The sequence below is a fragment of the Rhinoderma darwinii genome, chromosome 1, assembly GCF_050947455.1.
Source record: "Rhinoderma darwinii isolate aRhiDar2 chromosome 1, aRhiDar2.hap1, whole genome shotgun sequence".
Lineage (NCBI taxonomy): Eukaryota > Metazoa > Chordata > Amphibia > Anura > Rhinodermatidae > Rhinoderma > Rhinoderma darwinii.
Genome location: NC_134687.1, coordinates 255,937,083 through 255,961,115, shown reverse-complemented (window position 1 = coordinate 255,961,115; position 24,033 = coordinate 255,937,083). Strand labels below are relative to the sequence as shown.

The following is a 24,033-nucleotide window of genomic DNA, read 5'->3' as shown; positions in this document are numbered from 1 at the left end:
GTAGTGGTAGTAGTAGTACTACAACGCCCAGCATTCCCTGAGTGCACCGCGGCGTGGCTGATAGAAATTCTCATTCATTGCCATTTGCCAAGCCAGTGTCAGTGTGAATACGCTTTTAGAAGGGGCTCATCCCCGGCCCGTTAACATAACAAACAAATAACAATACAACTTGCAAAACAGGCAGCCTTTGTAGTAGTGGTAGTAGTAGTAGTACTACAAGGCCCAGCATTCCCTAAGTGCACTGCGGCGTGGCTGATAGAAATTCTCATTCATTGCCATTTGCCAAGGCAGTGTCAGTGTGTGAATACGCTTTTAGAAGGGGCTCATCCCCGGCCGTAAACATAAATAACAATCCAACTTGCAATACAGGCAGCCTAGTAGTACTACAACGCCCAGCATTCCCTGAGTGCACCGCGGCGTGGCTGATAGAAATTCTCATTCATTGCCATTTGCCAAGCCAGTGTCAGTGTGTGAATACGCTTTTAGAAGGGGCTCATCCCCGGCCGTTAACATAACAAACAATCCAACTTGCAATACAGGCAGCCTAGTAGTACTACAAGGCCCAGCATTCCCTGAGTGCACTGCAGCGAGGCTGATTGAAATTCTCATTCATTGCCATTTGCCAAGCCAGTGTCAGTGTGTGAATACGCTTTTAGAAGGGGCTCATCCCCGGCCCGTTAACATAACAAACAAATAACAATACAACTTGCAATACAGGCAGCCTTTGTAGTAGTGGTAGTAGTAGTACTACAAGGCCCAGCATTCCCGGAGTGCACTGCGGCGTGGCTGATAGAAATTCTCATTCATTGCCATTTGGCAAGCCAGTGTCAGTGTGTGAATACGCTTTTAGAAGGGGCTCTGAAATGTCTGGGAAAAAAAAGGTTGTGAGAGGACGGGGTAGAGGAAAAAACACCCGTGCCGTCTCCTCTTCCAGTCCAAATGTTGGATCTGTTGGTGCCAGACCCAGTACCAGCATTTGTGGCACAAGACATGTGCCCAGTTCCACTAGTAGCAGCTGCCATGTGCCTGCTGGTAGTAGTATCACCAAGCCAGACTTGTCCATCTCCTCCGGTGGGCGGGTTACTTTAGACAATACGGCCATTGTGGACTGGTTGGCTGGCTCGCGGTCATCTCAGCAGGAAGACTCTGACGATCTGGCTTCAAGCCAGGTTTCGTTGGATTCCAGATCCTCTACAGTTCCTTGGCACAGTGACAGTAGTAATATAGGTATTTCTAGCGTTTCCATTCCATCATCTATGTCTTCGCTCCCCCTTCCTAGCGGGAAGCCATCTTTCCTGAGAGTCCTAAGAGACATCTCGGGTGCGAAGGAAGATACTGAACAACATAGTGATGATGATGATGATGATTTGTTTTCCGCGAGTCAGCCAACGGAGTGTGTTGCGGCGGTGGTGGAGGTGGAAGCGGTGTCCGAAACGCATAGCTGCGGTAGTGGGGGTGTTGGTGGTGGTAGCCGTGGTGGCAGACGCAGTAATGAGGGGGGGCATGGAGCCCGCCATGATGTCACATCACATTCACAACACAGTGACAGAAGTGGCGGGGATGATGAGGAAAGCTATGATGATGATGTTGTTTTAGACAGGACGTGGGAACCAGGTGACGAGGTGATGACGGCGTCAGAGGAGGAGGGTAGTAGTGGCGGCACTGGACGCGATAAACAGCCAAGCCGAGGTAGGGGCAGAAGTCAATCTGCAAAACGTTGCAGCGGTAGGGTCAGCTCAGGAGCCGGTGACGGCGACACAGATGCTGGTGTAGGCTCCCGAAAAAAGCCTGCCAGACAAGGGGCAAGCTCGGGTGGTTGTGGTGGTGGTGGTGGTGGTGGACGTGGTACTACCTCTTTACGGTACTCTGCCGTGTGGCAATTTTTCTGTACCTTCCCGGAGGACGAAAACATGGCACAGTGCCGTATCTGCAAGCAGAAAGTAAGGCGTGGGCAGGGCAGCAATGTAGGAACTACCGCTCTACGTAAACACATGGAGCGGCATCACAAGGCCATGTGGGACAATCGACATGCCCCACCATCATCATGTACATCTAATGAAGACCCCTCTTCCGCTGCTGCTGCTGCTCCGAGTCTCTGTCATCTAAGTAGTAGCCAGGCCTTATCCACCATGTCGTTGTCATCATCATCATCACTGTCATCTAGTGCTCCTAATACGTCCCGTCAGTTATCCATTACGGAATCGTTGTCCAATAAGCAACAATATATACCCAGTCATCCACTTGTCGTGCGGCTTAATTCACATCTGGCTAAGTTGTTGGTGGTGCAGTCGCTGCCGTACCACCTGGTCGACTCCGCCGGCTTCAAGCAATTGATGGCGTGCGCTCAGCCTAGGTGGCGAATACCTAGCCGACATTACTTCTCCAAAACAGCTGTCCCTTCCTTGCACAAGCATGTGGAGTAAAAGGTGTGCCAGTCCTTGCAATTATCCGTGTGCAGCAGGGTAAATGCCACCGTCGACACGTGGAGCAGCAACTATGGGCAGGGACAGTACATGTCTTTCACGACCCACTGGGTCAATATTTTGCAGTCCGATGCACCACCGCAGCAATGCCAGGCATTACCACCTCCACGCTTGTATCTTTCTGGTTCAACTCCCGACAACAGGTGCCTACCATCCTCCTCCTCCTACTCCTCCTCCTCCGCCTTGCCTTCCTCCTTGGAGGTCTTCCCGTCCCCGACAGGACACAGCGTATCTTCCACTCCTCCTCCCTCCTCTTTTCATAGGTGCAAGGTGAAGCGCCACAACGCTGTCTTACACCTGCTGAGCCTGGTTGAGAAAAGCTACACAGGGCAGGAGCTGCTGCTGTGCATCAAGGAGGAAATCGCACGCTGGCTGTCTCCTCTGAAACTCACACTGGGCAATGTTGTCTCAGATAACGGCAAGAACGTTGTGGCTGCACTGCGTCTAGGTCACCTGACACACGCTCCTTGCATGGCACATGTGATCAATCTGGTCATAACGCGCTTCTTAAAGTCATATGTTGGTTTGAAGGGTGTGCTGGCCATGTCCAGGAGGGTTTGCGTTCGCTTTAGACGTTCGTATGCATTTAAAGAGGCTCTGTCACCAGATTTTGCAACCCCTATCTGCTATTGCAGCAGATAGGCGCTGCAATGTAGATTACAGTAACGTTTTTATTTTTAAAAAACGAGCATTTTTGGCCAAGTTATGACCATTTTTGTAGTTATGCAAATGAGGCTTGCAAAAGTCCAAGTGGGTGTGTTTAAAAGTAAAAGTCCAAGTGGGCGTGTATTATGTGCGTACATCGGGGCGTTTTTAATACTTTTACTAGCTGGGCGTTCTGATGAGAAGTATCATCCACTTCTCTTCAGAACGCCCAGCTTCTGGCAGATCACGCTGTGACGTCACTCACAGGTCCTGCATCGTGTCAGACGAGTGAGGACACATCGGCACCAGAGGCTACAGTTGATTCTGCAGCAGCATCAGCGTTTGCAGGTAAGTAGCTACATCGACTTACCTGCTAACGCCGATGCTGCTGCAGAATCAACTGAAGCCTCTGGTGCCGATGTGTCCTCACTCGTCTGACACGATGCAGGACCTGTGAGTGACGTCACAGCGTGATCTGGCAGAAGCTGGGCGTTCTGAAGAGAAGTGGATGATACTTCTCGTCAGAGCGCCCAGCTAGTAAAAGTATTAAAAACGCCCCGATGTACACACATAATACACGCCCACTTGGACTTTTACTTTTAAACACGCCCACTTGGACTTTTGCAAGCCTCATTTGCATAACTACAAAAATGGTCATAACTTGGCCAAAAATGCTCGTTTTTTAAAAATAAAAACGTTACTGTAATCTACATTGCAGCGCCTATCTGCTGCAATAGCAGATAGGGGTTGCAAAATCTGGTGACAGAGCCTCTTTAAGCACGCCCTCCTGGACTTGCAGCGTCAAAACAATCTCCCAGAACACAGCCTGATTTGCAACGTTCCAACACGCTGGAATTCCACCCTGCACATGTTGGACCGTCTGTACGAACAGCGGAAAGCCGTGAATGATTTCCTGATGCAGCAGACGGGCAGCGTTTGGAGCCAGTGTAATTTCGAGCTCAGGCACTGGCAGCTGGTTAGAGATGCATGTCGCGTTTTGAGGCCCTTTGAAGAGGCCACACGATTTGTGAGCCGTGATGCTAGCGGAATGAACGATGTTATGCCGCTGATATTCATTATGGAGCAAACGCTCACAGCGATGATTCAGCAAAGGATGGAGGAAGGATCACATCTGGCTATGGATGTTGAGGAAGAGGAGGAGGATGAGGATGAGGAAACAGGACCTGAAGAGGAGCTGGATTTGGAGATGGAATCACAGGAAGGGATAGGGGACGAGGCAGCCGCACAACATGACAGTGATGGTGGTGATGACGAGTCTGACGACGACCTTGATGATGGACAACCATGGCAGTATGGGGCGGAGATGGAACCAACCGGGCCCTCTGAAACGCTCGCCAGGATGGCGAGCTGTATGCTTCGTTACTTGCGCGCTGACTGTCGTATTGTTAGCATGAAGCAAAGAGATGAGTACTGGATAGCCACACTTTTAGACCCTCGGTATAAAGCCAGAATGGGGGAGTTTTTTGCGCCTTCCGAGAGGGAGGCAAAATTGGCTTATTATCGAGAGAAGCTATGCAGCCAGCTTGTCACGGCTTTCAAACGGCAAACACCTGCTGCAAGCATGTCTGACCGGGGGGCCACTCTCCGCTCCCCACTGTCTCATCGTTCCACCGCCTCTGGCAGAGCTACCTCTGCAATAGGCGGCAGCCGCGGCAGCAGCAGCAGCCAATTCAGTTTGGAAAATATGATGACAACATTTTTACATCCAATACCCCGACCTGACACACATCGTAGTCACCAAAGGGATGTTCACCATCACCAGGTCCAGCACCTAAACAACCAGGTTCACTCGTACCTGGACTGTGCCCTTTCTCCGTCAGAAATGCTGATCCCAGACCCCATGGACTACTGGGTCAGCAGATTGGATCATTGGCAAGAACTGGCCCAGTTTGCCATGGGTGTACTGTCTTGTCCACCCTCCAGTGTAGCGTCAGAGAGGGTATTCAGCGCGGCAGGGGGCTTCGTCACCCCTAAGCGAACAAGATTGTCCGCCAACAGCTTGGAAAATCTCACGTTTCTGAAAATGAATCAAGCGTGGATCGGTGAGGATTTTAAAACCCCTGTGCCTGATGCCACTGATTGGATCTGACATTGCTGCTGCTGCTGCAGCTGCCGCCTGCCACTGCCGCCTGCTACTACGGGATTCTGTCCTGTCCACTCTTTTTTTAATGTGCCGCTGTTGGTGCTGCTACTACTTCTACCACCAATCCACCCCCAGTGCCGTCTGCTACAAGCAGGCCTGCCCCACCACAGGGCTTTGTCCTGTGATTGTCCAGTCTCTTTTTTTAATGTGCTGCTACTACTACCAGTCTACCACCCTTGCTGTCTGTGTTGGCTACCTCTACTACCACCAATACACCTCCACTGCCGCCCGTCTGCTACAAGCAGGCCTGCCCCACCACAGGGCTTTGTCCTGTGACTGTCGTCCAGTCTCTTTTTTTAATGTGCTGCTGCTACTACCAGTCTACCACCCTTGCTGTCTGTGTTGGCTACCTCTACTACCACCAATACACCTCCACTGCCGCCCGTCTGCTACAAGCAGGCCTGCCCCACCACAGGGCTTTGTCCTGTGACTGTCGTCCAGAGTCTTTTAATGTGCTGCTACTACTCACCCTTGTCAATAAAAAGGGTAAATTTTTGGAGGGCTTGTCAAAAGCCATTGCTTGTTGCTTTAATGCTTTTACATCTATGTATGGAAGAACCCCGGCAGGCATCTGCCAAAAAAAAGGGTAAATTTTTGGAGGGCTTGTCAAAAGCCATTGCTTGTTGCTTTCACATCCATGTATGGAAGAACCCCGGCAGGCATCTGCCAATAAAAAGGGTCAATTTTTGGAGGGCTTGTGAAAAGCCATTGCTTGTTGCTTTTACATCCATGTATGGAAGAACCCCGGCAGGCATCTGCCAATAAAAAGGGTCAATTTTTGGAGGGCTTGTGAAAAGCCATTGCTTGTTGCTTTCACATCCATGTATGGAAGAACCCCGGCAGGCATCTGCCAATAAAAAGGGTCAATTTTTGGAGGGCTTGTGAAAAGCCATTGCTTGTTGCTTTTACATCCATGTATGGAAGAACCCCGGCAGGCATCTGCCAATAAAAAGGGTCAATTTTTGGAGGGCTTGTCAAAAGCCATTGCTTGTTGCTTTTACATCCATGTATGGAAGAACCCCGGCAGGCATCTGCCAAAAAAAAGGGTAAATTTTTGGAGGGCTTGTCAAAAGCCATTGCTTGTTGCTTTTACATCCATGTATGGAAGAACCCCGGCAGGCATCTGCCAATAAAAAGGGTCAATTTTTGGAGGGCTTGTCAAAAGCCATTGCTTGTTGCTTTTACATCCATGTATGGAAGAACCCCGACAGGCATCTGCCAATAAAAAGGGTCCATTTTTGGAGGGCTTGTGAAAAGCTATTGCTTGTTGCTTTTACATCCATGTATGGAAGAACCCCGGCAGGCATCTGCCAATAAAAAGGGTCAATTTTTGGAGGGCTTGTGAAAAGCCATTGCTTGTTGCTTTTACATCCATGTATGGAAGAACCCCGGCAGGCATCTGCCAATAAAAAGGGTCAATTTTTGGAGGGCTTGTCAAAAGCCATTGCTTCTTCTTTTACCACCTTATATGTATGAACCCTGGCAGGCATCAGCCGCCTAAAATGGTTAATTTTTGTACCTTTTTTAACAATGCATTAAGCATACAGCATGCACAAGTGCAGTGGTTTCTGTTAGTTATCTCCGTGTTCCATCCGTTTTCCTATAGCCATACATGTTGGCGTAACTTTGACACTAACTTTGCCTTAAAGACAGCTCAAAAGTACTTGGATACACTCATGGGTGACCTAAGATTGTTATACAGGGCTTCTAGGGCTTTTAAACAGTGTTATACATGATTTTTAGGGGCTTTCTTGTATTACAGGTTCGGTCAGAACTAGTTCGGTCCGAATCGAACTTTTTCATGAAATTCGGCGAACCTGCCGAACCGAACTTTTCATAAGTTCGCTCATCTCTAGTTAGCACTATTGCCTTGCAGTGTTGGGTTCCTCGGTTCAAATCCAACCAAGGACAACGTCTGCAATGAAGTTTGTATGTTCTCCCTGTGTTTGCGTGGGTTTCCTCCCACACCCCAAAAACATACCAATAGGGAATTTCAATTGTGAGCTCCAATGGGGACTGTAAAAGAGGACCTCTGTACAGTGCTGTGTAATATGTTGGCACTATATAAGTAACTGAAATAAATAATTCTAATTTATACATTACATTTTCAATGATTATGGTTTACATTACTCCTATACGGGTTCTATGAATAAATAGTAGCGTCATATGACTAGGTGAACACAGATTTCAGAGTCACCAGTAACTAACATTTATAAAACAGAAGGAAGCCATGGGTATAGACTTTAAAACAAGAGTGTAACTAGAATTTATAGGACTCCATATCAAATTTTGGGATAGGCCCCCAATACCTTGTTGACAGTAAAATGAACTGCAGCAATGTAAAAAGCAGCATAACTATTTTTTCTTAGGAAGCAATTAGAAGAACCGACATAAAAGTATAGGTTAGCCGTGTTCCTGCACTTGAGTGGGCCCCCTCAGTCTCTGGGCGCCGAAGCACCTGCTCAGACTACTACGCTAAAGTTATGCCCATGCTTTAACCCTTTCAGGACCACCCTAATTTTCATTTTTATGCTTTTGTTTTTTCTTCCTCGTCTTCAAAAAGTTATAACTTTTTTATTTTTTCATTGACACAGCCATATTAGGGTTTAATTTCTATGGGACAAATTGTACTATCTAATGGCACTATTTAATATTATGTGTGATGTACTGGGAAGCTGGAAAAAAATTCAGAATAGGGTGGAATTGGAAAAATGACATGTCACCTTTAGGGTATGTGCACACAATAACGTCAATTACGGCTGAAATTACGGAGCTGTTTTCAGGAGAAAACAGCTCCTGCATTTCAGACGGAATTGCTCGTACTCGCGTTTTGCGATGCATCAATTACGGACGGAATTTGGAGCTGTTCTTCATTGGATTCAATGAAAAACGGCTCCAATTAGGTCCCAAGAAGTGTCCTGCACTTCTTTGACGAGGCTGTTATTTTACGCGCCGTCTTTTGACAGTGACGCATAAAATTACAGGTCGTCGGCACAGTACATCGACAAACCCATTGAAATGAATGGGCAGATGTTTGCCGACGTATTCGAGGCTTGTTTTCAGACGTATTTCGAGGCGTAAAACGCCTCCAATACGTGTGAAAATTGGTTGTGTGAACCCAGCCTTATTGCGAGTCAGTAGGATCACGGTGATACCAAATTTATATAGTTTTTGTTATGTTTTAGTACATTTTAAAAAAATGCAAACGTGCATGTGATCTAGAGTGATTTGAATTTTTATATTTTTGTAATATTTCCCCCAAAAATTTTTGTTACTATTTTTTAGCCCCTCTAGGGGTCTTGAACCTGCAATCATTAAATTACTTATGCCATCGACTGCAATGTCACAGTATTGCAGTCTATGGCAAAAACAGTGCATTGCTATTGAGAACTGCCACACGCATGTCTCAATAGCAATATTCCTATAGCACGCCTGGGAGCGTTCAGAAGGCTCCCAGCTTCTATAGGAGCACACTGGCCACAAAGCAAAAGTAAAAAAAAAAAAATCAGATATCGGTGGTCACATCTGACCCCGGTCTCTGAGGGGTTAAATGCTTATGATCAGAGATGTTCCTGCTGTGTAACAAAACAGAGACCCAGCGGCTATGGCGCCCGGCTCGGCTTCTGAGCGGGCGCCAGTTTTAAATAACTTTTTCCCAATGTAAATAGTCAGATTAGCGACGGGAAAGGGTTAAAGTACCACAAATTGAGTAATAGATCTTAACTTCATCTCTCCAACTATTCTAAATGTGGTGCATGAATTATATTTTGTATAAGAAAGAAATTGTTCTTGTGGAGGCTGGACATAGTCATCTTAAAGATCTCTTCCACTCAGGTAAGTGCAGCCATCAGGAGTAAAGTGTTGAAAAATAAGACTGCATCACACTATACACACTACAACAGCACTAGTTATGAAAACATATGCATATTAAGCACTAAGTATAAGTAATGTCTATATCTAATTGATGAAATTGTTCATACAGATGTAGCCATCTTCATCTTAACACATTATATACACAGTGGCTAGAAACTTTACCTTGACTTGTTCAATGACTTTTCAATGGCTTTTGTTGTGTGACATCACACTGCAGAAAGTTTTCAGTCAAGATAAACTTGGCTACATCTGTACTTTTCTGTGACTGCATATCTTACATAAGGTAAAAACAATTGTACCCCCCGTAAGGCTGGCTTCACACTGAGTTTTTTGCAGGCGGAAATTCTGCCTCAAAATTCCGTTTGGAAGTTTGAGGCAGATTTTCCTCTCCCTGCACGACGATTTTCGCTGCGGTTCCCGCTCCGTTTTTTGCCCGCGGCCATTGCGCACCGCGGGCATAAAACTCCGCGAAATACGCTTTGTCTGCCTCCCATTGATGTCAATGGGAGGTCAGAGGCTTAAACTCCCGAAGATAGGGCATGTCCCTTCTTTCTCCCGCGAGACGGTTTTACCGCTCGCGGGAAAAAGACGCCTCCGCCTCCCATTGAAATCAATAGGAGGCATTTTCGGGCCGTTTTTGACGAGTGTTGCGGCGCGGTTTCCGCGTAAAAAAACTAATTTAAAAAACTCAGTGTGAACCCAGCCTAACAGTTAGGGCAAAGCCCCACGTGGCGGAATTGCTCTGAAATTCCGCTGCGGACACTCCGCAGCATTAATCCGCAGCGGACCCGTTTCTCCATTGCCTTCCACTGCTTTTTAGTAGGGTTCGTTTAGACGATGCAGAAAATTCAGGCTGCGGTGCAGAATTTGGTGTCCGCAGCATACAATGGATGTTGCGGACGTGTTGCGGACTCATTGCGGAAGTTCTCCATTGACTTCAATGGAGATTCTAAATTCCGCAATGAAGTCCGCAGATGTCATGTACATGGTTATGTGTGCTGCGGAGCGTATTGGTTTTTTAACATGACATTTCTTCATTCTGGCTGGACCTATGTATTTCTAGGTCTACAGCCAGACTGAGGAAGTCAATGGGGCTCCCGTAATTACGGGTGACTACGTGTGTGCACCCATAATTACGGGTGACTACGTGTGTGCACCCATAATTACGGGTGACTACGTGTGTGCACCCGTAATTATGGGAGTGTTGCTAGGCGACATCAGTAAATAGTCACTGTCCAGGGTGCTGAAAGAGTTAAGCGATCGGCAGTAACTGTTTCTGCACCCTGGACTGTGACTTCCGATCACAATATACATCAACCTGTAAAAAAAATAGAAGTTCATACTTTCAGAGAACTCCCTGCTTCTTTCTCCAGTCCGGCTTCCCAGGATGACGTTTCAGTCTAAGTGATGGCTGCAGCCAATCAAAGGCTGCAGCGGTCACATGGACTGCCACGTCATCCAGGGAGGTCGGGCTGGATGGTGAAAGAGGGACGTGTCACCAAGACAACGGCCGGTAAGTATGAAATTCTTTTACTTTCACTAGGGAAAGTGCTGTCCCTTCTCTCTATCCTGCACTGATAGAGAGAAGGGAAGTACTTTCACCTCAATACGCAACGGCCAGTCCGCATCAATTTACTGCACATTTTGGGCAGATCCGCAACAGAATCAGATTCTGTGCGGCATTGATGCGGACAGTTGCGGAAGAAATATGCCACGTGGGGCCATGCCCTTAGGGGGTGTTTTGGACTACTGAGGGCAAGAAATACATTATATTACATTTTATTTTAAGATTTACCAGCTAACTATTACAAGTATTGTTAAAGCAAACCCACACTTAAGTAGGAAATGTGGAAATCTTGTCTGTGTCGCAAGCTCTAGTAAACACATTGTAATATCTGTATCTTCGGTTATGAGAAATACAATCCATAATATCAAGATAGAAAGAGGTGGAATGACTCAAACAAGCAAGAAGCTTACACTAATATTTGGAGCTAGAGCACATTATTGATCAGAAAAAAAACAATTCTGCATGCACTTTCAGCTGGTTCTCGTTTTCACTAAAATACCATATGCTATTTTAGCACAAAGGAATTGTATAACATGCATTTTAGCATCAATTATGCAATCCTTTACCCCGTAGAGATTTAAGCTGAAAAGCAGAAATGGGGTTGTACATTATTTTAACAGGAAAGAATAGCACAGCATGCAGAGTACCCTGTTTATTGTTATACTTACTGTGCTGCTCTCCCCAGCCAAAGTAATTCCAGTTACCTGAATAAAATAATGAATCTATGAGATAAATAGTGTTCATCAAATGCAGAATATCAGTTTTTACTGACATGGAAATAAATAATATATTTTAGATATTCATCTCACTACTCAACAAGTATAGTACCAAATTCAACATACTATTCAGATATTATTGTGTTTTTTGCAGCACTGTGTGCAAAGATATTTTAGAATATACTATGGGCAAATACAATGATACCATCTAATGTAACATGTCATATAGCCAGTATTTCGTGGACATAATCATATTAGTGCACATGTCTATTGTTACTAAATAAGAAGTGTGAAAATATTCAAAAACGATTCACAATAAGGGTATGTTCACACGCTTAACCAAAAACTTCTGAAAATACGGAGCTGTTTTCAAGGGAAAACAGTTCCTGATCTTGAGCCGTTTTTTTTAGCAAATCGCTTTTTTGCGGCGTTTTTTACGGCCGTTTTTGGAGCTGTTTTTCTATAGAGTCAATGACATGCACTTCTTTTTTGCAGGCGGTTTTTTTACGTGGCCGTTTTTAACAACACAGTTTTTCCCATTGAAATAAATGGGCAGATGTTTGGAGGCGTTCAGCTGTATTTTCAGCCAAAAACGGCCGACAATAGCCCGTGTGAACATACCCTTAATGTTTTGCAGAAACAATAGTTCAACAAAACGCTCTAGCTACAAAACTGATGATTCAGTTAAAGAGGTTATATGGTTTAGGCCTTAATCACACAACAGAGATCAAAACATTTTAAAGGTTGTAAAGAGAACTAAAATGGTCATTTGTTGAATTTGCAGCATCAGGAGGTTATATTTACAGAAATCAAAAGCTCTTTCAATAAAAAAAAACTTAGCAGGCCAAGTTACATGTTAACATAGGACCCCTTCTTTGATATCACCTTCACAATTCTTGCATCCATTGAGTTTGTGAGTATTTGGACAGTTTCTGCCTGAATATCTTTGCAGGATGTCAGAATAGCCTTCCAGAGCTTCTGTTTTGATCTGAACTGCCTCCCACCCTCATAGATATTTTGCTTGAGGATGCTCCAAAGGTTCTCAATAGGGTTGAGGTCAGGGGAACATGGGGGCCACACCATGAGTTTCTCTCCTTTTATGCCCATAGCAGCCAATGACACAGAGGTATTCTTTGCAGCATGAGATGGTGCATTGTCATGCATGAAGATAATTTTGCTACGGAAGGCACGGTTCTTCTTTTTGTACCACGGAAGAAAGTGGTCAGTCATAAACTCTACCTACTTTGCAGAGGTCATTTTCACACCGTCAGGGACCCTAAAGGGGCCTACCAGCTCTCTCCCCATGATTCCAGCCCAAAACATGACTCCGCCACCTCCTTGCTGACGTCACAGCCTTGTTGGGACATGGTGGCCATTCACCAACCATCCACTACTCCATCCATCTGGACCATCCAGCTTTGCACGGCACTCATCAGTAAACAACACGGTTTGAAAATTAGTCGTCATGTATTTCTGAGCCCACTGCAACCGTTTCTGCTTGTGAGCATTGTTTAGGGGTGGCCGAATAATAGCTATATGCACACTTGCAAACCTCTGGAGGATCCTACACCTTGAGGTTCGCGGGACTCCAGAGGCACCAGCGACTTCAAATACCTGTTTGCTGCTTTGCAATGGCATTTTAGCAGCTGCTCTCCTAATCCTATTAATTTGTCTGGCAGAAACCTTCCTCATTATGCCTTTATCTGAATGAGCCCATCTGTGCTCTGAATCAGCCACAAATCTTTTCAAAGTACGATGATCACGCCTAAGTTTTCTTGAAATATCCAATGTTTTCATACCTTGTCCAAGGTATTGCACTATTTCACGCTTTTCGGCAGCAGAGAGATCCCTTTTCTTTCCCATATTGCTTGAAACCTGTGGCCTGCTTAATAATGTGGAACGTCCTTCTTAAGTAGTTTTCCTTTGATTGGGCACACCTGGAAAACTAATTATCACAGGTGTCTGAGATTGATTACAATGATCCAAAGAGCCCTAAGACACAATACCATCCATGAGTTTCATTGAAAAACTAATAATTAAATGTTTATGACACTTAAATCCAATGTGCATAATAATTTGGAACACGGTGTATAGTTGAAAGTCATGACATCACTGTCCGTATATGGACAGTGACGTCAAAGGGCTTCCCCGGGCTCAGCGCTTAAAGTAGGGCTGTGCCCAGGTGCCTTCTTGTGAAGGCCAAGATCAGTTTTTAATGACCATCACAAGGATTGATTACTGAAAAAGGGCCGTTAAAAACTGATCCATTGAGTCCTATGGGGTCCGTCTGGCCGTGAAAACGGCCAAAAATAGGACTTGACCTATTTTTTCATGGTCAGTGTTCACGGGTCATTCAAAAAATGGCCGTGTGAATACAGCCATAGAACTACATCGTTCTACATTGTTTCCCTGTTGTGTGAATGTAACCTTAGAAAATTATAGTTTAATAGAGGGGATACCCTGTTCAGATCCCTCACCTATTAGCAAGAATGGAGAATGACTACAAAGAGCATTTCTCACTCTGGAGGACCCGTCATGTCCATGCATTAGATGGACAGCCCATTGACTTCAATGGGAAATTTGCGATGTTTCATTTCTGTGGTAGCGCTGAAGGGGTACTGAAGGGTTCCCCAAAAATTTGCTGCAGACTGCTGGGGGTTCCAGTAGTGGGACACCCTATTATCATCTTTTTCTCAAGGGACCTTTTTAAGAAAAAGGTACCGCCCATAGAGGACAACCCCTTTAATTATTATAGGAGGTAAGGTATTGTTCAAAAATGTCAATGCTCTACGCTTCCATTAGGAGCTATATATAGATACATAGACTAATAAAGCAATTATCAAGTGCAAAACTCTCAAAAGACATTCTCCTGACAGAATCAACAGAAATCAAACAAAATGTACTATAGGTTATATATGAAAATATAAGTAGGTTAAAAAGTTATACATACAGCACTGAGAACCATGGACCGGTAGTGGATTTTCTTCCTCTTCTCGAAACACAAACTGGAGGTGAGAAATATCTTGTTAATTCTACTTATCAGAAGGTATTGTGATGGCGAATTTCTTACGAATGACTACAAGTTCTTTAGTATACAATAAATAAATGTATTATTAAATGGTTTAAAGAGGTTTTTTGGTTGTTTATAGAAGGGATGCATTCATACAACACTATGTCCATGAAAGAACGTTTGTTTTCAGTCTCCCATTGCCTATTGCCATTGTCTAAGAGATCAGCACTTGGAGACTTGATGTTAACAGAGATCTGTGAGGGGGAAATGTATTAATTAATCTACATTATGTCCGTTTTTTTGGTGTAGAAAGGCTGCATTATGAATAAAATATGAATTTTGCCCTTTTTTTCTTTTTTTACACCACTCATACGAATTTTCAACAAAAATGGGTGGGGTTTACTGAGAGTGGCGGGGCCACCTGCGGCCCAACAAATTTACTTTCATTTATGATAGTAGCCTCAACTTAATATAACGCTGTTTTAATTTTTCAAATGAGTGGCTCCGTTGCAGCGACAATAACTTTATTCTTCATATGCAAATGAGCTTTTTGGAGTAATGCGGGCATCACTGTTGCTCCAAACAGCTCTACCTTCTATCCCCAGTCCATCCCTCCCTCTCTTCCTTCTTTAAATGACAGGGCCAGGCAGAGTAGAAGCCGTGATCACACCTGTCCCCGTATTCACCTGAGCGTGATTCAAACGCTGCCCGGCCCTGTCAATCAAAGCAGAAAGGGAGTCGGGGACGCACTGAGGATAGAAGGTAGAGCTGTTTGGAGCAACGGTGACTTCATTACTCCAAAAAGCTCATTTGCATATAAAGAATAAAGTTATTATCGCTGCAATGGAGCCACTTACTTGAAAAATGAAAACAGTGTTATATTCAGGTGAGGCTACACTATATTACTGTACTGCTGCTTCGATAGGCCAATTTCTGGTGACAGACTCCCTTTAAAGCCATATTTTAAAAAGCCATAGAACCCTTTTTAGCCCTTAAAGGCTATAGACACCTTTGGGGTCTTTTATTTTATTTTATTCATGTATTTGGGGATAAAAACACTCACTGACTGATTAGGCTCGGAGAAGCTTTCTGCTGCTTCTCTGTATCGTGATAAATAGAAGCTAAAGAAGTGAAGCAGTGCATTATTATTCAATTAAAAGTCAATTACAAAAGTTGTTTCTGCAGCTAGACACCTTCTCTATCAACCAGAGGAATGTCTGCTCCAGTATGGAGGAGAATGGGACCATAGGAAAGGCAAAACAGGTCCTGGTAGTGGGAGACTCTATTATTAGGGGAATCTGTCACAAAGACCAGGAATACGAAACAGTTTGCCGTCTTACGAGTGCTCGGGTTTGGCATATCGCGGATCGGGTTCACAGATTATTGGTAGGGGCTGGTGAAGACTTAGCGGTCATGGTGCACATTGGCACAAATGACAAAGTTATGGGTAGTTTAAAGGTCCTAAAGCATGATTTCAGGGACATGGGTAACAAGCTCAGGGCAAGCACCTCAAAAGTGGTATTTTCAAAAATACTACCTGTACCCCACCAAAGAGACAGCAGGAGATTAGGGACGGCTAAAGAATTGGTATAGAATAAAACGTTTTGGTTTCTTGGAAGACTGGGCCGACTTCTCTGTTGGCTACAGACTCTACGGTTGGGATGGGCTGCACCTAAATGGGGAGGGTGCAGTTGTGTTGAGGGAAAAGATGGCTAGAAGGTTGGAGGAGTGTTTAAAGTAGCAAATAGGGAGGACAATTACTGTATAGGAGGGGAGGACAGCGCAGCTAGTGATCTGGGGCTGAGAAATGAACATGGGGTGGAATAGAGGAATGGGTTAGTACAGTTAATAGGAATAACAAGAAAAGTGATACAGATAAAGATATAAAGTGCATTTATACCAATGCCAGAAGCCTCAAGAGTGCGTTCACATATATCAGTTGCATCAGCATCAGTTTTTTGTCTCTCAGAGATTACAACTGATGCAAAAACTGATGCAAAACTGTATCAGTTGCCATCAGGCTTTTTCTCAAACTATCGGTTGTTGTTAATTGTCATTAGTTTTTACTATCCGTTTTTAACATCAGTTTTTACCACAATGGTCCACTAAAAAAGTAGTCTAGTAGTCTAGGGTCTGAAAACGTCTAAATTTTGTGGTGCATAGTTTGTTATAGATTGGATACATTATAGATTAGATACATGTTGTGTACTTGTCATTTCACAAAACTTCTGACGTGATCCTGGCATGACAGGGCTCTCCGTCTCTGCTCTGCCGCTAAACTGAAGTCTAACGCACACACTGTAATGTCACGTGTGTCATATTCAGTGCAGCGCCGAGGCCGGAGCCGAGAGGGAGAGCCCAAAAGGCAACTCACCTTAGATTGGATCTTCGAAAAAGCCTTGTGAACCTGCAAAGTCACCAAACACTAGCCCTAATTTCACCCAATCCCACTCCGCATCTTTTACCCACCCCATACCATGCCAGGATTGCTGTTGTTTCTATCCACACGCCAGGGTATGGGTGTCGGCCATTAAAAATATCCGTCTTGGTCTGTGTTTGTCGGACGTTTTGCATCTGTTCCGTGTCCGTGTTTCTGTTTTTGACAGGCAATTGTGACCTGTTTTGCATCTGTTTTTTACTGTCCGTTTTAAAAATGGATGAATTTCATTTGCAGATAATGGCACAGTGCCCTCTTTAGATAGTGCCACACATCACCCTCTGTAGATAATGCCACATTGCCCTCTGTAGATAATGCCACAGTGCCCCCTGTAGATGCTGCCAAACAGCTCCCTGTAGATACTGCCAAACAGCCCCCTGTAGATACTGCCACACAGACCACTCTAGATAGCGCTACACACAGCCCCCTGTAGATAGCGCCAGACAGCCCTCTGTAGATAGTGCCACACACATCTCCTGTAGATAGCGCCACACAGCCCCCTGTAGACAGCGCCACACAGCCCCTGAAGATAGCGCAACACAGCCCCCTGTAGATAGCGCCACACAGCCCCTGAAGATAGCGCAACACAGCCCCTGCAGATAGCACCACACAGCCCCATGTAGATAGCACCACACAACCCCCTCTAGATACTGCCACACAGACCACTGTAGATAGCGCCACACACAGCCCCCCTGTAGATAGCGCCACACAGCCCTCTGTAGATAGCGCCACACACGTCCCCAGTAGATAGCGCCACACAGCCCCCTGTAGACCGGGGATCCCCAGGCAGAACATCCGCCATGCTGTGGCCAAGGATTCCACCCCTAGGGGAAGCCCCTGACGTCACTGTCCATATATGGACAGCGATGTCAGGGGCCCCCTCCTGAAGCGGAATCCTCGGCAACAGCGTGGCCGAAGCTCTGTCTGGGTATTCGACTCCTAGAGGGAGCGCCGATGGAGCTATCTACATGGGGGGAATGGGTGGCACTATCTACAGGGGGGTGTGGTTGGTGCTATCTACAGCGGGGTGTGGATGGCACTATATACAGGGGGCGTGGGTGGCACTATCTTCAACAGGAGCGGAATCCCGGGCAGAGTATCGGCAACGCTCTAACCAGGTTTCCGGTCCAAGAGCACCCCTGACATCCCTGTCCATATATGGACAGGGACGTCAGGGACTCCCTCTAGTAGCGGAATCCCCAGTCAGAGCGACTGCAATTTTCTCGTGCTGTTTGTTACAATGTTTCTCCTCCCTCCCTGTCAGATCGTTCTGAGACAGTGGGGGAGAAGAAGCTGTGCCGAGTATATTTATATACTGTGTGTGTGTATGTGTGTATATATATATATATATATATATATACAAACAAACATACACGTCTATATTATATATATATATATATATATATATATATATATATATATATATATATATATATACACACACGTAATATATATTATATATAGACATATATTTGAAATTTGTCAATACTAAAAATTAATAATTAGGGATGTTATATATCTATATCATCATATAGATATATACGTACGTGTAATATATACGTATACACACATATACTTATATAAATCTCTTCATATATTTTAGACGTCTGTAAATTCTAAATACATTGATTCATTGTTAGGCTTTGTTCACACGGAGTTTTTAGCAGGAGGAAAATTCCTCCTGCAAAAACTGCTCCAGACGTTTTTTGCACAGTGGTTTGCCAAAAACTCGTCAAAACACTCGTCGAGGTGTTTTTTTTACCCTCCTGACTGATTGAAATGGGGTTTTGGAGGCGGAAACCGCCTCAAGATAGGTCATGTCGCTTCTTTTTACCGTGATGCGTTTTTTTTGCTCACGGCAAAAAAGCGCGTCAAACTCCCATTGAAATCAATGGGAGACATTTTCGGGCGGTTTTTGACGAGTTTTGCGGAGCAGTTTCCGCGCCGAAAAACTCGTAAAAAAAACTCCGTGTGAACAGGGCCTTAGGGCATGACCACACATGGCGGAATTCCTCCGCAACTGTCCGCATCGATGCCGCACAGAATCTGCGTTGCAGATTCTGCAGCGGATCTGCACAAAATGTGCAGTACATTGATGCGGACTAGCTGCTGCAGACTGCGGGAAAAGTGCTTCTCTTCTCCCTATCAGTGCAGGATAGAGAGAAGGGACAGCACTTTCCCTAGTGAAAGGAAACGATTTTCATACTTACCGGCCGTTGTCTTGGTGACGCGTCCCTCTTTCGGCATCCAGCCCGACCTCCCTGGATGACGCGCCAGTCCATGTGACCGCTGCAGCCTGTGCTTGGCCTGTGATTGGCTGCAGCCGTCACTTACACTGAAACGTCATCCTGGGAGGCCGGACTGGAGACAGACGCAGGGAGTTCTCGGTAAGTATGAACTTATATGTTTTTTTACAGATACATGTATATTGGGATCGGTAGTCACTGTCCCGGGTGCAGAAACAGTTACTGCCGATCGCTTAACTCTTTCAGCACCCTGGACAGTGACTATTTACAGACGTCTCCTAGCAACGCTCCCGTCATTACGGGAGCCCCATTGACTTCCTCAGTCTGGCTGTAGACCTAGAAATACATAGGTCCAGCCAGAATGAAGAAATGTCAAGTTAAAAAAGCAAGACGTATCCGCAGCACACATGACATGTGCATGACAGCTGCGGACTTCATTGCGGAACTTTGAATCTCCATTGAAGTCAATGGAGAAATTCCGCCATGAGTCCGCCACTGCTCCGCAACAGACAGAGCATGCTGCGGACACCAAATTCCGCTCCGCAGCCTATGCTCCGCAGCGGAATTGTACGCATCGTGTAAACGAACACTGCTAATTTAAAGTGAAAGTCAATGGAGAAACGGCTCCGCTGCGGATTAACGCTGCGGAGTGTCCGCAGCGGAATTTAAGTGGAATTCCGCCATGTGTGAACCCGCCCTTAGGGTTGTTCATACATTTATTGATCAATGGATTAGTGGACTTTTTCTTTGTTACTTTTATTAAAACTGTTACAAAAAATAAGTAAAAAAAAAAATACGTAAAAAATGGCACGCAAGTTATTTAAGAGGCATTTGCTCTCCTGGATTCTGATAGTGAATGGGGTCACTTTTGGGGGGTTTCTGCTGTTTTGGTCCCTCCAGGGCGTTGCAAATAGGACATGGCACCGAAAACCATTATAGCAAAATTTGAGCTCCAAAACCCAAATGGCGCTCCTTCCGTAATCAGGATAAATTGCCGTAATCAGGATAAATTTCTTTACAAATGTTGGGGCGCTTTTTCGCCTTTATTCCTTGCAAAAATTAAAAAATGTCTATGTTTCTTCAGAAGAAATGTAGATTTTCATTTTCACAGACTAACGCCAATAAATTCAGCAAAAAACCTGTGGGGTTAAAATGCTCACTATAAAACTAGATAAATTCCTTGAGGGGTGTAGTTTCCAAAATGGGGTCACTTTTTGGGGGTTTCCACTGTTTAGGTACCACAAGACCTCTTCAAACCAGACATGGAGCCTAAAATATATTGTAATAAAAAGGGGGCATCAAAATCCACTAGGTGCTCCTTTGCTTCTGAGACCTGTGTTTCAGTCCATTGGGACACTAGGGCCACATGTGGGATATTTCTAAATACTGCAGAATCTGGGCAATAAATATTGAGTTGGGTTTCTCTGGTAAAACCTTCTGTGTTACAGAAATTTTTCTATTACAAATGAATTTCTGCAAAAAAAAATTACATTTGTAAATTACACCTCTACTTTGCTTTAATTCCTGTGAAATGCCTAAAGGGTTAAGAAACTTCCTGAATGCTGTTTTGAATACTTTGAGGGGTGAAGTTTTTAAAATGGGGTGAATTATGGGGAGTTTCTAATATATACGGCCCTCAAAGCCACTTCAGAACTGAACTGGTCCATGAAAAAATAGGTTTTGGAAATTTCTTGAAAATGTGAGAAATTGCTGCTAAAGATCTAAGCCTTGTAATATCCTAGAAAAATAAAAGGATGTTCAAAAAACTATGCCAACATAAAGTAGACATATGGGGGATGTTAACCCCTTCCCTCTTTGGCCGCTTTTGACCTTCCTGACAGAGCCTCATTTTTCAAATCTGACATGTTTCACTTTATGTGGTAATAACTCCGGAATGCTTTTACCTATCCAAGTGATTCTGAGATTGTTTTCTCGTGACACATTGGACTTTATGTTTCTGCCAAAATTTGACCGATACATTCAGTATTTAATTGTGAAAAACACCAAAATTTTGCGAAAAATTGCAAAAATTAGCATTTTTCTCAATTTAAATGTATCTGCTTGTAAGACAGGCAGTTATACCACACAAAAATGTTGCTAACTAACATCCCCCATATGTCTACTTTAGATTGGCATCGTTTTTTGAACATAATTTTATTTTTCTAGGACGTTACAAGGCTTAGAACTTTAGCAGAAATTTCTCACATTTTCAAGAAAATTTAAAAATGCTATTTTTACAGGGGCCAGTTCAGTTGTGAAGTAGCTTTGAGGTCCTTAGATATTAGAAACCCCCAATAAGTCACCCCATTTTAAAAACTGCACCCCTCAAAGTATTCAAAACAGCATTTAGAAAGTTTCTTAACCCTTTAGACATTGCGCAGGAATTAAGGCAAAGTAGAGGTGAAATTTACAAAGTTCATTATTTTTTTCCAGAAATTCATTTTGAATCCATTTTTTTTGTACCACAGAATGTTTTACCCAAGAAATGCAACTCAATATTTATTGCCCAGGTTCTGCAGTTTTAGGAAATATCCCACATGTGGCTGTAGTGTGCTACTGTACTGAAGCACCGGCCTCAGAAGCAAAGGAGCACCTGGTGGATTTTGGGTCTCCTTTTTATTAGAATATATTTTAGGCACCATGTCAGCTTTGAACAGGTCTTGTGGAACTAAAACAGTGGAAACCCCCCAAAAGTGACCCCATTTAAGAAACTACACCCCTCGAGGAATTTATCTAGGGGTGTAGCAAGCATTTTCACCGGACAGTTTTTTTGCAAACATTTTTGGAACTAGGCCATGAAAATGAAAATCTACATTTTTTCAAATAAAATGTAGGTTTAGCTAATTTTTTTTCATTTCCAAAAGAACTAAAGTAGAAAAAGCACCACAACATTTGTAGAGCAATTTCTCCCGAGTAAAACAATACCCCACATGTGGTAATAAACGGTTGTTTGGACACACGGTAGGGCTTAGAATGGAAAGAGCGCCATTTGGCTCTTGGAGCTCAAATTTAGCAGGAATGGTTTGCGGAGGCCATGTTGCATTTGCAAAGCCCCCTAGGGGACAAAACAGTGGAAACCCCCAACAAGTGACCCCATTTTGGAAACTATACCCCTCGAGGAATTTATCTAGGGGTGTAGCAAGCATTTTGACCGGCCAGTTTTTTTGCAAACATTTTTGGAACTAGGCCATGAAAATGAAAATCTACATTTTTTCAAATAAAATGTAGGTTTAGCTAAATTTTTTTCATTTCCACAAGGACTAAAGGAGAAAAAGCACCATAAAATTTGTAAAGAAATTTCTCCCGAGTAAAACTATACCCCACATGTGGTAATAAACGGCTGTTTGGACACACGGCAGGGCTTAGAAGGGAAAGAGCGCCATTTGGCTCTTGGAGCTCAAATTTAGCAGGAATGGTTTGCGGAGGCCATGTCACATTTGCAAAGCCCCCTAGGGGACAAAACAGTGGAAACCCCCAACAAGTGACCCCATTTTGGAAACTACACCCCATGAGGAAATTATCTAGGGGTACAGTGAGCAGTTTGACCCCACAGGTGTTTTACAGAACTTATTGAAAGTAGGCCGTAAAAATGAAAATCTACATTTTTTTCAAATAAAATGTAGGTTTAGGTATTTTTTTTTCATTTCCACAAGGACTGAAGGAGAAAAAGCACCATAAAATTAGTAAAGCAACTTCTCCCGAGTAACACAAACATCTTTTTGGACACAGAATGGAACTAGCACCATTTGGATTTTGGATAGTGTCTGGGCGCCATGTCACATTTGCTGAGCCCCTGTAGTACTAGTACAGTGGAAACACCCCAAAATTGACTCCATTTGGGAAACTGCACCCCCTGAGGAATCATCTAGGGGTATAGTGAAAATTTTGATCCCAAAGGTTTTTTGCTGAATTAATTAGAATTAAGCTATGAAAATGAAAAATATTTTTTTTTTCCAACAAGATGTAGTTTTAGATCAACATTTTTCATTTTTACAAGGAATAGAGAAGAAAAAGCACCCCAACATTTGTAAAGTAATTTCTCCCGAGTACGGTAACACCCCATATGTGGTTATAATCAGCTGTTTACGTATATGGGAGCATTCAGAAGAAAAGGAGCGGTATTTATCTTTTGGAGCATAGATTTTTCTGGAATGGTTTGCGGACGCCATGTTGCATTTGCAAAACCCCTGATGTACCAAACAAAAGTGACCCCGTTTTAGAAACTACACCCCTAAAGGCATTTATCAAGGGGTGTAGTGAGAATTTAGACTCCACAGGTGTTTTTCAGAAATGAATACGCAGTGGATTGTGCAAAGTGAAAATTGCAATTTTTCCACTGATCTGCCCATTCACCGCACAATATGTTGTGCCCCTAGAGAATCTTACCCCATAAATTGTTAAGCGGGTTCTCCCGCCTTACTTGTGGCCATAAATTGCTGTTTGAGCACACTGTAGGGCTAAGAAGGGAAAGACCGCCATTTTGAGCATGGATTTTGCTTGGTAGTTTTGTTTGAGTTTTGCTGGTATTTCCGTTTATAATGTGGTGGCATATGTAATCTGTGCGGAGAACATCAGGGTATATGTAATCTGTGCGGAGTACATCAGGGTATATGTAATATGTGCAGAGTACATCAGGGTATATGTAATCTGTGCGGAGTACATCAGGATATATGTAATCTGCGGAGAACATCAGGGTATATGTAATCTGTGCGGAGTACATCAGGGTATATGTAATATGTGAGGAGTACATCAGGGTATATGTAATCTGTACGGAGAACATCAGGGTATATGTAATCTGTGCGGAGTACATCAGAGTATATGTAATCTGTGTGGAGAACATCAGGGCATAATAAGAGGGTATAATAATGGGGTAAATAATGCAATTATCCATA

General features: G+C 44.1%; 1 protein-coding gene across 8 annotated transcripts in view; it reads right to left on the bottom strand.

Moving 5' to 3' along the window:
- Positions 1-24,033, bottom strand: part of UNC13A (unc-13 homolog A) — a 667,493-nt gene that overhangs the window by 427,055 nt on the left and 216,405 nt on the right. For all 8 annotated transcript variants that reach the window (XM_075863594.1, XM_075863599.1, XM_075863597.1 and 5 more), the window contains 2 exons: positions 14,399-14,453; positions 11,401-11,436 (listed from right to left, as the gene is read on the bottom strand). In XM_075863594.1, coding sequence (XP_075719709.1) covers positions 11,401-11,436; positions 14,399-14,453 — 91 coding nt within the window. The remainder of the gene's footprint in view (positions 1-11,400; positions 11,437-14,398; positions 14,454-24,033) is intronic.